General features: G+C 41.8%; 1 protein-coding gene across 1 annotated transcript; it reads left to right on the top strand.

Moving 5' to 3' along the window:
• Positions 1-11,204: 11,204 nt before the first annotated feature.
• On the top strand, positions 11,205-12,214 carry LOC103712926 (uncharacterized). Its single transcript, XM_017844241.5, has one exon. It carries the CDS (start codon positions 11,330-11,332, stop codon positions 12,002-12,004), a length of 675 nt encoding a protein of 224 aa, XP_017699730.4. The 5' UTR covers positions 11,205-11,329; the 3' UTR covers positions 12,005-12,214.
• The last annotated feature ends 2,205 nt before the right edge of the window (positions 12,215-14,419 follow it).

Here is a 14,419-nt window from a genome sequence, read left to right as displayed (position 1 = left end):
TTTATGATTTAAATATATTAAATGAATAGGTTTATTTTGTGCTAGAATAGATTTCTTTTTTGCTAAAATAGAATTATTTTGATGCCAAATAATATATACATATATTATTTCTTTTAAAATTTTTTACTATTTGTAATTTTTAGATTTATTTGTTTATTTAGATAATATATTGCTAACAGAAAATATATCGAATTTTCCTCTCTTCTAAACTTCCGCTTGCTCATCTCTTACAATTTTTAATATTATTCCACTTATGAAGCATTCCAAGCTGAAGTAGTTGTAGCAAATAACTATTGTAATCCGGATACTAGTATATGGCCATATGGATGCTATATTTCAAATACGAGATATTCCAATCCCAGGTAGTTTTTGCAAAAAGCAAAATTAATCAAGCAACTAGTATTGGCAACATGCTAAGTTGCTAACAATTCTAGATGGCTTATCTGAAAAGTGGCAGAATTGCCACCAAGGTGGTAGTCCAGTTGGAACGGGGCGTTTACTTCTAACCAAGTGGTTCCAGGTTCGAAATGCATGGGCGTCGATTAAATTTGGAGACCGTATGCCCCGCGCCTGGACACGGGGTCTAGAAGTGCTACTGGTCGGCTGGTAGCCTGGGTGGTGCCAGGTGTGACGTACTCACACGAGGTACTCGTGCCAGAGCCCAGTAGGGTAATGAGCCGAGGCCACGGGTGGGGAGGGTATAAGTAATATATGGCTGGGGCCTGGTGAGCTGGGCCTATACCAAACGGTCATTCTGCCCGCATCGAACATGCTCCTGGCGGGAGGAGGGCCCAGTGTGGGGCTGCTACGCGGGGGTGGGCTTGTCCCTTCCTCCCCTCTTCCTCTTTTTTTCAGAAAAAAAAAAAAAAAGTGGCAGAATTATGTTCATGATTATTTCTATTGGGTATTTACATCAAAAAAGATTATTTCCATTAGGCGTTGCATGGAAGAGCTTATCCGTCCCGATCCAAATGTTATCTGCGGGCCCTGCCGTTTACGAGCGTAGGCCACCAGTTTTAAAGTCTACTGACCGACCATCAACCATCAGGTGATAGAACGAAGTGAATTAGGGATGAGATGTTGACATCCAGGGGACCAGCACCCAGTTCATCTTGTCTTTGAATTTCTTAACATGATGTTCAGAAATTTGTCCAGTCCGAAGATATGTATGGATTGGACGGCTAATTTGCTAAGTATAAATTACTTGATCATATACTGTATGTATTAGCAAATATAATTCATGACCACGCAGAGGAAGAAACTCAAAATTTTGGAACAAGAGAAAGGAACTCGAGGAAAAGAAAAGTCTCACAGATGGATACGACGGCTTGACAAGAAAGAATAGAAAAATATCGGCGAACATTCTCACGGATGACGCTTTATATTTTTTCTTTTAAGTCACATAACAGGCAGTCTTATTGTCACGCCCCGAACCCGTCACTTGGATTGATTACATGATACCGCCGCATGAGCTCTAGAGTGATGCCATAGAGAACATACAAGGCCTAAAATAAACAAATATCCAATAATTCAACAATGAATAGTCGAATAATCTAACTAGATAAACCATCATAATCAAATTGGTTCTATTATAAGATTTTCAAATGTTCATCGGTATCGGAAAATAAACTGGCTAACTAACTCATAATTCTAATGTTCGAACTCCACGCCCAACCCATCCGTAGGGGGAATGGGTCAGGTCGGATCGGGCTTGAGTGACCCCGACCCAACCTGTTTCTTTTTCTAGTCCTAATTTTGGATCCGAACCCGACCTATTTGAAGATTGGGTCGGATCGGATCCACGGCTATAATTTTTGATCCAACAGGTAACTCAAGTCGGGTCGGGTCCATATATAACCCAGACCCGATCCAAAAAAAATCAGGTTCGGTCGTGTTCGGGTCGAATTCGGGTCGGATCTGGGTCGAGTCCGGGTCAACAACAAGGGGGGCGGACGGAGGGATTGAAGGCGCAGCCCGTGACTTTGTCAACAACAACGTTGCAGTCTTTGATGGGTTCTTAGGGATCGAAGACCTGAAGGAGGGTCTCGCGTGTGGCGTCCCAACCGAGGCCGTGGATGAAGATCTTGAGGTGGGAGACGTCATGATCAGCGACGACATGGATGCAGGCGAGGAGGTCAGGGTCGGCAACGGCGACGTCAAGAAGAAAGCCGATGAGCTGGTCCTTGGTGTAGGGCTCGAGGAGGCGGTGGAGGTGGTCAGGGGTGGGCAAGCCGGAGGAGTTGTCATCGGAGCCCCCACCGCAACCCCAACCGCCGGAGGTGCTACCACTTTCGGCGCCGAAGAGGATGAAGTCGTGGTCGTGGGTGGCGGTGACGGTGGGGTGGTTCTGCTTCGTCTTGGGCTTGAGGCCAAGCTTTGCCTTCGACTTTCCCATGGCTAGATGGATTCGAGAGAGAGTTAGGGTTTTGGAGACAAGCGGGGTAGGGGAGAAGGAGAGGGGAAAAGGATAAGATGCTGCACAAAAACAAGGGCGAAGGAGAGGAGAAGGAGAGGGTTTTGAGCTTTGCCTCTTCCCCCGCACAAAAACATCCCCCCGCACTAGCTCTTTTCCTTGAAAAATGCTTTAGAAGGTATCTCAAAAGTAGATGGCAATTGATAGAGCCATCTCCTCGGTACTCGTACTCGTGAGTCCTTGGATACAGAGGCGGGGAAAAGGTTGCGGGAAGAGTCGGAGCGACTTGGGCCTATAGGCTGCGGCCTAGGCCTATGAGCCAGCAAGTCCAAATGAGTAATCCAGATTCAGATCAGGTCATGAATAAACGTTCCAAAATTTAGCCAAAAACTAATGGATCAGATCAGATCCGAATCGTGTCTAGATTTATTAAACCCAGATCCGATTTGAAAAATAAAATAGGTCCAATTTTAGAATCCAACTTAGCATTATGGGTCCTTTAAAATAGGTCGGATCGAGTCATGGGTCAACCCGACCCATTTGCAGTCTCACCCATCCGAAACTATGCATCCTAGGACTCCAAAAAAAGAAGAAAAATGTGGTGCGAGCTTTATAGCCAAATAAAAATTTCACACAATCACACCAATATAAATATAGTAAATTTAAAATAAGGATTAACTACAAATATCATCAAAATGCAGACAAAAATCATAAAGCCTTATACTGATTATTCAACATAGCTCAAAAAAATATATATATAAATATGCATCCATAAATGTATGTCATCAAACATATAACCCCTTCCAGAAAATATGTAAGATGTTATCATACAGTATATTTTTATTTTTAATCTTTAATTTTTATCCAGATTTTCGATCGACTGTTATCTTTCTGATTTGGACTATTTATGGTCACACTTTAGCCCGTAACTGGCAAACCATAATTCTACGCTTCGGCCTGTAGTGGAAAACCAGAATATCTGCACTTCGGCCTGTGGTGGCAAACTGATATGTCACGATTTAGCAATCTATAATATGTCTAGTCTAAATTCTTCTGTTTATCAATCAAATTATTCAATTTCATTTATATTTAGAAAAATATATTTTCATATTATATTTCATGCACAAATTCCACAATAATCAATATCATATCCCAACACCCAAAACCATAATCCAAGTAGCCATAATCACCAATATTTAATATATCTATATATTAACGAAATATATATGCCAAAAATCATTAAGTAGTCATATAGAAAACAATGCAAATCCCAAATCATCAACACATGTTACAAAATATATATTATCCATAAAGGTGATTATGTACAGAACATCTTATCTCAGACTCAAACACTGGGTATACTGATTCTCTCCTTGATCTAGGAACTCAAGGGCAACGTGGTCTGCTCGACACCTTCTTGCCCAGTCAATTGTCCCACTACAAGATCAGCCTAATTATCAAAGTAACCACAATAACCACGATCAATGGTACGAAATTATAGAATAATATTAAAATTTAACATTGCCTACCCGAACCCTCAGGTCGCACAATGCCGACTCGAGACCTCTAATCGCACAATATCAGCTGAGACCCCTCCTACTGGTCAACTCGGGTTTATCCAAATATTTGGATCCTCTCTAGTCTTAAAATATCTACAGAGAGAAAGAGCGCTAAAAAGAGAAACATTGGAGAGAGAGAGCAAGAGAGAGAAAGAGAGAAACAAGAGGGAGAGAAAGAAGAGAGAGCATTGGGATCGGCGATGTTGCCCGGCTTATTCAGCCCGGCTCATAGCCGAGACTAGACTGTGGCTGGGTGTGGAGGTTTGGGCTACACTAGAGGGTTGCTCTTTTCCTCTAGAAGGTGGCCTTGGCGCGGTTGCCGACATGCTCAATGCTGTGTAGACGTGGTATGAGCCTTTCCCCCTCATGTCCGGACTGTGGGGCGGACGAGTCGGTAGATCATGTTCTATTCCACTGCGTATGGGCGAGAGTTGTTTGGAATTTGACTGGGATCCCGGGGGATACCTGGAGGAGTGGGGTTTTTTTCCTGGAGAAGGTTCGGCTTTGGGCTGGTGCTCCTCAGATGCGGGGATTGGCTATTAGGGCGTCTTGTACAGCGTACTAAATATGGCTAGCCAGGAATGCCCAGGTGTTTGGTGAGCGCCGGCTGTCCCTACGATTCGTGATGGAGCGGGTCTGTGCTCAGACGACAAAGATTATCCAGGTAGAGCCAGCTCATAGACCTTTGATAGCTCGGGACATCTGGGGATCCCACATTGCTTCGGCAGCTCCACACAGGGTATTCTTTACCTGGGAGCCCCCACCCCCGAGTTTCCTCAAGGTCAATTTTGATAGCTCTGTCTTGGATGGTGGTAGGAGGGGAGGGGCCGGATTCGTTATTAGGGACCCGAGGTCTGATGTGGTGGCAGCAGGAGGCCGTCAGATTTTTGATATTTCTGTTCCAGGGGCAAAGTTGCGAGCGGCCTGGATGGGCCTGTCCTACGCGCGGCGGGTACTTCGGGCGAGCTCGGTTCTTCTGGAGGGTAATTCAGCTACGGTGATTAGTTGGATCCGTAGGGGCCCGGTTAGTCACGGAGGTGCTCATCCTCTGCTTCACGACATTTGGATGATGGTGAGAGAGGGGGTCACGCTACAGGCTATGCATGTATATCATGAGGCCAATGGGGGCGGCCGACTGGGTGGCCGCGTTTATTGCGAGCCACTCTGGAGGCACCCTATGGGCTGAGAAGAGAGAGATGCCCGGAGCACTTCGGGACATTTTGTATTCTGACTCTTTAGGGTGTATTTGTATCTGTGATATATGAAATGCCCGCTTTAGCAAAAAAAAAAAAAAGAAAAAAAAAAGAAAAAAAAGAAGAAGAAGTTGTGGCCAACCACCCCCCCCCCTCCCCATGGCAGTGGCCTCCGATAACAACGGTAGCAACAACAGCCGCCACCTTAGGCAGCAGCAACGCCCTTAGCGGCGATAGCCAACCGGACGTGAAGAAGAAGATAAAAATAGAAGAGAAGAGGGCTTTCCCTTCTCGGCCAAAATTCGGCAGCCAACAACTCTAATCAGGCCATCAAAGGTGGTCTTTGGGGTCGTAAAAGAGAAGGAGAAGAAAAGTCAGGGGTCAATACCTCAACCCCAATAAGAAATCGACGGTAATACAGGAAAATTTTTCAGCTGGAATCAAGGGCTCGTTTGGTTCGCGGGAAGTATTTTCCCTCCTAGGAATATGATTCCTGGGAATCAGATTCCTAGGAAGAGGATACCTAGGAAAGTACTTTTGACATGTTTGGTTAACCATGGGAAAGTGACTAATTTCCAAAGTACTTATGTTTGGTTGACCATCCACTTTCCTAGGAAAGTTATGTATAATTCCTATTATGCCCTTAATAAAAATTAGGTCTTTAATGCCTCTTTAATGCTTCTTTAATGCTGAAGGGTTTTTTTGGGAAAAAATAAAAAAGGAGTGATTCCCACCTCATGGGAAAGTAACTTTCCCATGTTTCTCATGGGAAAGACTTTCCCATGAAATGTGGGAATCATATTCCCATGGGAATACAACTTTCCCATCTCTCTCCTTTGAAAACTCCAACCAAACAAGAGGCATTTCATTACTTTCCCGTTGACCACACTTTCCTCCTTCGTTTTCCTGCGAACCAAACGAGCCCCAAAGGGAAACTTGACGAAATCACCGGTGACTGATCGAGAATGAGAGGCAATGCAAAAAGGGAAAGCGGAGTGCCTTTTTATAGGCTCAATCTAGTGTTCCAATGAGCCCTAGACTCTGCGTGCCTAACAGAGTTTGTAAAGAAGTCACACTCCTTTCGGAAGTTAGCTCAAAAAGACTCACAAATTGCTAGGAGTGAAAATGGATCAGCTAATATCTAATCCATTCTGTATCTTAATTTATTTGCAAAACAAGTATAAACATGAGCATTCCAGTAATGTCTGTATCTAAGTCTGCAACTTTATTTTCATGCATAATATTTCTTTTTTTAAAAAAAAATCGTGATGAAATAATATTTCGCTGCATGCCCATAACTGAATAATAGGCTGGTACCAATTTTTCTACACTACGTCCACCCTATATATTGAAGGCTTACTTTAGCCAAACTTGAACACCCACCTCCCTGCCCAGGTAGCAAAAGATAGATACTATTTGAGCAAACGCTCGGTAGTCCTTATACTAAAAAATTGAGAGAATAATTAATAAAAAAAGTATGGAGTTGGTTGCCACAGCATTAATTTAGTCCCTAGATATATTAGTGTCTACAAAAAAAATAAAGAACAATATTTCATTTGTTTGGTCCTTCCAGGCTATGCTATAATATGGCAATATATAAAGCAGGCCTTTCGACATCGAAGCTTACGCGTTGATCTTAATTTACAATAGCTAGCTGATGAACGAGGCCCATAGTAGCGTTGTTCACGTTCCAGATTCCCATAATTATTCTATTCAAGTTTTGCTCTAGTGCATATATTTTTTCTCTCTTAGAGATCCGTATATTTTGATTGAATGGTCCAAGAAACTATAAGAATCTAAACTGGTTATCCTCCATATGGTATCGTAGCTTGTTTTCTTTTATTTTTTTATGCCAGGTATTTTTTTAGCAGCTTTTGGAACGTAGCCTTTCATCTTTGCCTCCTGGGGGTTAGGTGGGCTACATTTCAATGCTAATTAAGTCTATCGGGCTTTCAACTTCTTTGGTTCTGGACCAGAAGAAGGGCCTAGTGGTTGTTGGTCATAAAGGCCTGCCAGGCTAGATTTGAACCAACTTGTCCATTCAAAATCTTAAGATAAATGTTGTTGTAATATATTTATATATATACAAAGCAGATATTTGTAGTTTTTATGATCTGAGACTTGTCCTAGTAGTTCTTTCTAAGTATTGGGATCTAGATAATTATAAACGAGTAAATCTTTCTCCCATTTTCTCATTAAAAAAAAATCGTTTTTAGTACTTGACAAATTAAAGGGCTGAAAACCATAATATGTATGTACAAATAAAGGATTCTTGAAGCATGTTGATCAATCATCATTGTACAAATAAAATTATGCAGGTCACTGTTATTGATGCTCTTCCAATGTTCATTTGGCTTTGAGTGAATATTTTCATATAATTCTGAGTTGGCAAAAGAGACAAAAGACCACGATCAAATCTTCTTGCCAAAATATTTATAGTTCCAATTAGAGCAACCAGGGTGGCACCAGACTCTTACCAAGCTACACATGAATGTTACTAAATTGTTATGATTATTGGAATTTTGACTCTATCCGTATGCATTTCCAATCACTTGCCATCTTTATTTTTTTAGTAACCTAATAATATCATGGTAAATGACTAACCTTTCATGTACTTAACTAGAATTTGTTTTGTTTTGTTTAAAAAAAACATATTGCAATGGAAAATTATATATTGAGAACTTTTGATGCCAAATTCCTATATTAATTGCAATAGTTAGCTCTCAAGGACAATATATATGGATGACCAAAATATAAGGAGAATGCATACTCAAGTACCACCATAAATTAATTCATACCCAAGTACCACCATAAACTTAACCTTTTTCTCAAAAAAAAGAAAAAGAAAAGGGGAGAGAAAAAAAATCGCCATCACTTAGTTCGTTCAATGAGAAATTGAAAATTCTACTCATAGCAGCGTTAGGATGAAGCCTTTTTTTTGCTAATGTTGACTACTCAAGGAATAATATGGTTTGTGTGAAAACTCTCAAACTTGTACTTTAGTTTTATTGTTTTTTATTGTTGTCAAAAGATGTTCACAGCATGGACATGCAACAATTGACTAGACTTACAGAAGCACAATTCCTCTCTAAATGTCAAAGGTCAAAGTGCACCAAAGTATGTCGATATATATATTTAGCCGAAACCAGTAGTTGTGATGAATTTACTTTGTCCGATGAAGCCGTGATCAAAGGAAGACCAGCTGCTGGCTTTGTTCACGGTCGCAACTTCAGAACATATATATATATATGTATGGCCGGCACCATTTCGTTCAGGGTCAGGGGTCATGACCCCATCAAATGATGTGGATCTCAATCTATATTGTAGATAATGAAAGGTTTCAACGAAGTGATCACACATGCCATCAGTAATAGATTTACACAGGTCGTACTTTTCAGGTACCCATGACACCAACGTGTATGACATTGGTTTGGATTGCTTGATTTCTTGGAACATGACTGACATCCTTTCTTTAGAGCATGGCATTCAAAAAATCACTCAGTATGACAATAACTACGTAGTTTCCCACTTGCCGAAGCAGTTGCCATTCGACAATAGTTCTCCATTGAATCTAATGTTGTCGTGTTGAACTCAATCTAAATGGATATGTAATTCTGGTAAGCTACCATCTTTTGCTAAAACAATATCATCAGATAATAAAATTATCTATACTTTGATTGCTGCTGCATTATTTTGTGAAGGACGATGCGGTCGTGCATAGCGTCGTATTTTGAACAAGGATTGGAGTGCATTTCTTGCAAGACTCTACTTGCCTAATGTATTATGCACGCGAGAGAAATTATGTTTTAATCTGTCCTTGTTTAGTTTCTATGCACATTAAGCTAGCCTCCTTTAGCAAGAACGCACAATTTTAAGCTTTCAACATATACATTTTGTCAAACGTAGATTAATATTTCAAATAGATTATCAGAAAGAAGGGGGTATAGACTAAAAAGAAAAGAACAGAAAATACGCAAACAAGCGCGAGGAATTATGCTTTAACTTGTTCATGCTTATCCACAATAAACTAGCCGGCCCCTTCAAGGAAGAAACTAAATATACGGTACTTGTCCGGAAAGGAGCAAATCAAAAGATTAAAAGGGGAAAAGTCTCCATACTAATCCTACGTTTTTCTTTGCCTGCATATGATAATAGATAAATAAACCTAGTAGCCTAAGTAGATGCTATTAATTAGAGGGGGGAAAAGAGAGAGAGAGAGAGAGAGAGAGATGTAGAGTCTAGCTTCTTCAAAGGAACATGAGAGAGACGGGTAAGATTGTTCCATCTTTCTCTAAAAAGTTTCCACTGACCAAAGTTGATCTTTGAAAATTTGAATGCCTCGATCTCTCTCGTGGGGAATGGCTACCTAACCTCGTGTTCGAAGGACCGGCAGAGCAGAACACGAGAATTCAGAAAGTGGCCAACCCAATTGCATAAAACAAAACACACCGCTTTAGGCTCATCAATCATGGAGCCCCAGATCTATCATATAATTCAAGGTTTTTCCATGGGATCGATGCCTTTTTCTCATCAACTCACCTTGGTCCACATCCAAAGCAATCGGACTTCGTGTAGTAGTAAAACGTGTGCCGAACCGCAGGACGGCCATAGTATTCATGCGCGCGTTACGGCTGTACCTGAACTCGCCGCTTCGTTTGATGTCACGGTGGTGAAGACGTTGACCATGAATTTTTTAGATGCTTGCAGAGAAAGCTAGATATTTTTTTTATACAATGGCCCCACACACTAAATAATACTAAATATGTATAAGTGAATTAAAAAAAATAGCGAAGCGCGAAAAAAAGACCACTTGATTCTAAAAATAAAAAAAAATCAAAATGATGGACGCGACTCAGTCGGCAGCACTGTTCTTCTCCGATAGACATAGGAGTCCGAAAGAAGCTGCACTCTCTCGATAGCCCACATGTATCACGGAGCAACTCCGATCCGCCAATATCATTTTACCGGCCTCAAATTCTTTTGATCATTATAGTCGAGTCTCTTTCAAGATGAATGCAGTCCGCGTCCAGAACAAACATCACATATATCATACCCTCTCACGCAGTTCTTAATTCTGCTCCAATGATAGTAATTAATGGCGAAGATATGTTAGCCTCCGGCTGTCACAAGTCTAGCATTATGGTATCTGATAACAATGCTAGAATATCTTTTCTCTAATTAGAAAAACCCAAATCTGGCCTATGACTAGGGTTTTGATTAAGATAATATTAAACCGGTTTCTCAATTTTTTTGGTACATAAACTATTTTCCTAGTAGTCTGGAAGAATATATTAAATTCATGCAAATTTTAAGGGTTTGATTTTTTTTTTCGTTTCATTTTCTATTAGATCCAAATGGTAAAGTTAGATCCTAAGTGATTTGGTTCCCACGAGAATCATACCTCGCCAAAACTATATTTGGCCCTCCACAAAGTAACAAACACCACGTCGTCATTCCCTGAATGAACCACTACGAGGCGCATAGCTAGCGCTGCCTCTACCGCGTAACACGTGTCCAATGTGGCTTGATGGAGAAGAGATGAAAGGCTGAGAGCTGGCAGCCAGCTGGCACACACATGTTCCATTGTCATGTAATGATCACACGTGTGAATATCCTTACCCCCGTTCCCTCTCACGCGCACCATGAAACCAAAACCCGTCTCTGTTTTGGTTTTTTTTTTTTTTTTTTTTTTCTCGCTTAAAACAGGTGCTTCATACAGAAACCCGTCTCTGTTAAGAATGCTATTTTTGGTTCGGATCCATATCCCAACCTTATCCACATGCAAAAACATACGTGTGAACTGCCCTCCTTGGAAAGAGGGCGCGAACCCAACCGCCCACGATCCTCTCTCCCGCCATCCTCTCCCGCGTCAACATGTAACCTTCCCTCCAACTCCCTTTTACCAACGGCCTCCCCCTACAAACCCTGCAATCCCGCCACCACATCACGCTTACCCTTTCTTTTTGTCAACGGTCAATTTGGCTGGCTCCTGCCCTCCTCCCTCCCTTCTATATATCCTCCCCCACCAACCCCAAATAAAGCATTCCTTCCAGCTCAAAAATAAACACCACCACCTCCTCCTCCCCTTCCTTCATCCATTATCATCATCCCTTCTCCTTCCATCCTTCTCTCTTCCTTGAATCCTTTTGAATTCTATTTTCATCATGAGCCCTTCGTCGCGAGAGATCAGCGGCCCCCGCCCGGCTTCTCTCAAGATCCACAAGGACTCCCACCTTATCCACAAGCAATCCTCCTCCTCATCATCATCATCCTCCTCCTCCACCACCACCACCACCTCCTCCTCCAGCACCCACCACCACCACCAGCGCCACCACCCCGTCATCATCTACACACACTCCCCCAAGATCATCCACACGCAGGCCCGCGACTTCATGGCCCTGGTCCAGAAGCTGACCGGCCTCTCCCACTCCACCGACGACAACGACGACGCTGCCGCCGCCGCCGCCGCAAACAATCCCCCTCCCCCGCCATCCAACATTACACGCAAGAACGCCGACACCGTCCATGCGGCTACCGACGACTCGTCGTCATCGTCCGAGAACTACAGCATCGCCGGGGACGTCGTCCACCACGTCGGCTGCTCCTCGCTGCCATCTGCCGCTGCCATGTCGCCGCTTGGCTTCGACCCTTCACCACCGTCTAACCCGTTTCTGTCGGAGATCCCGCTCTTCACGCCCAACTCCTCGGACTTCTTCTGCCCGCCGAGGTCCTTCTACAGATACCCGGAGTCGGCGGTGTTCTCGCCGTCCATTCCGAACATGGGCGGCGCCATCTCGCCTTCCATGATGGAGGCCATGAAGGCATTCCCGGAGTACTGATGAGACCGGCAGGAGGCCTGATTTCCATGGATTGGTAATAATTCTTCTAGTTTCGTTTCTTTTGGTTGGGTGATCCTATGAGCTCAGGAAGCGGGGCAAATGTGAATAATATGATTCAATTCATTCGTTGTTGGACTCCTTGCAATTGGAGGTTGGAGGCCTGCATCTAGTTTTCATTTTCTTGTTCTTGTAATAAAATGGATTTTGTAATGCTTCTTCGTTGGTTCTTTTTTTGTCATCAAAATCCGAACAAGCTTAAGAGATCAGACTTGTTTACAATCAAGAAGTTTGCATGGCAAGGCAGTTCGCTGACGTAATGCAGTTCATACTAAGGTATTAATGCAGGGCAAATAACGAACACGAAAAACTGATCATTCCCATGGAAAATAAAACATGAATGCAAGTAGATCAGAATACAGGACGTTCATACCACCAGGCAACTGAAACTTACTTGCACTCTCGATAATTAGAAATTATGCATGAATATGATGGGGGCTCTATATAACAAAAACTTCGGGATATAACCAAGAATAGAATAGTTGCTAAAACATAGATGGATAACACACACAATAAAAAAATAGAGTTCATATATGTGATTTAAGGATCTCGATTTACTGATCGAGCTAGAGTGTGCTGTGCAGCCTCCGTCATAAAAACCTACGGAGGCCATGAATCATTTCAAATAGCATCAAATAAAATCCACTGCATGGTCCGTATAGATTAGAGAACACTTCAACAAGGTCGTTCCGAAAATTATTGCATTTAAAATGGCCCTAGTCAAATACTCCATATATAAACTTTCCGAAAGCAATTTAATTAAAAAGATCCTTCAGAAGTTTGCAGAATTTACTTCCTTGTCTCTAAATGAAATGTATTTTGGAACCAACCATTAATATGCATGTGGAACGTTAATATCTTCAGATATTGGAAATTCTTTCATGAAAATCGAAAGTAATGATAAAATATGGTACTTGTTTACTTTACAAGTAATTTATTTCGCTTTTTGAGAAGGGCGGAGGCCAATTCGATATCCAATCAGGGATTATTATTCCCAGTAGAGTTACAATTTAGTGGTCAAGTAAAACAGAAGGAAAAGTTTCTTTTCTTTCGGAAAAGGCATATATATATATATATATATATATATATATATATATATATATATATATATATATATATATATATATATATATATATATATATATATATATATATATATGCGCGGAGCACGTGAGGGCCACATGAGGGGAAAATACGGAGCTCTCCTGCCAGATATTGTCCGGTTCCGGGGCTTCACGCAAGCGTCCTTCATCCCTCCCCGGTTTTGTTTTCCACCCAAAACGCGTCTGCAGGATTAGAAGACACCCGCCTCATATGCCCAGACTTTGGAACGAGTCTTTCCGATGTGGGACTATTGGGCCTCACACCCTTCCCACCATCGGACAAGAGCCGTTCTCGACTCTGATATCAAATATATATATATATATATATATGGAAAGCCGGTGCGGAACACCACGGTGGAGTGGAATTTCGATGTCGACCACCTAATTAGAGCACAAGGTCATATGTGAGGAAGAACTTTCATTAATGGCGGATTCCGAAATTCTCGGAATAAGTTGAAAGACGCAGAAACCACAGCTTTCAAAAGAGAATCATGCAGTAGTTGTGTCGGTGATAGGAGTACAGACTGCACGTCCATATCATTGAATTGCTTTCCGGAGTTTGAATTAGTGAAATCTTTCTAAAGCACTGATTCTCCCAAGTGGGCTCGGTGGAGTTGAAACCCAAGCATCTGCATTAAATAGTAAAAAAACTATTTTTATATTAAAATCTAACAAAAAATAAATGACAAATAATGGATAAAGCTAGGAAAATTAAAATCCTATCAAATTGTTGTAAGTCAGATTATGCAGCCCACTTTTAGGAATCATACTACAGTCGCTGCATCACCAACTCAAGGCCTTTTTAGATTAACGCAGATTCTAATATCAAAAAAAAAAAAAAAAGAATTCAATCAATAAACAGGTTAAGCCAGCTTCCCGCATGCCATAAAAGTTTGTTTCATATATGCGCGAAAGCTCATCCCCTACCCTGAAATCTCTGACGTTCCTCAAAAGTGATTGCAAATGACTGGAGAACATACGTAGAAACCAAAATACCTGCGTTAGGACATGGGAGAGGGTATGGAGGAAAATGGAAAGCACTCCTGAAAGCTCCAGTAGCACCAGAAAATTAGAAATATAGGATGGTGCGTTTCATAAAGAGCAGCAGCCATCATGGGATGAGACCATGAAACTTTTTGAGCAGTCTACGGCCGCCATTAGTAATTGTTTTCATGGCATGAGCTCAAGAAGGACGAGGATGGTTAAAAAGATGCCTCCGGTAACTGCAATGTCATATAAGCTGAATACAGTAATG

The sequence above is a fragment of the Phoenix dactylifera genome, chromosome 5 (genome assembly GCF_051530095.1).
Source record: "Phoenix dactylifera cultivar Ajwa chromosome 5, Ajwa_hap1_PhDact_Kaust_v1.1, whole genome shotgun sequence".
Taxonomy (NCBI): domain Eukaryota; kingdom Viridiplantae; phylum Streptophyta; class Magnoliopsida; order Arecales; family Arecaceae; genus Phoenix; species Phoenix dactylifera.
Note: the sequence above shows the minus strand (reverse complement) of the source record. Positions and strands in the feature narration are given on the sequence as shown.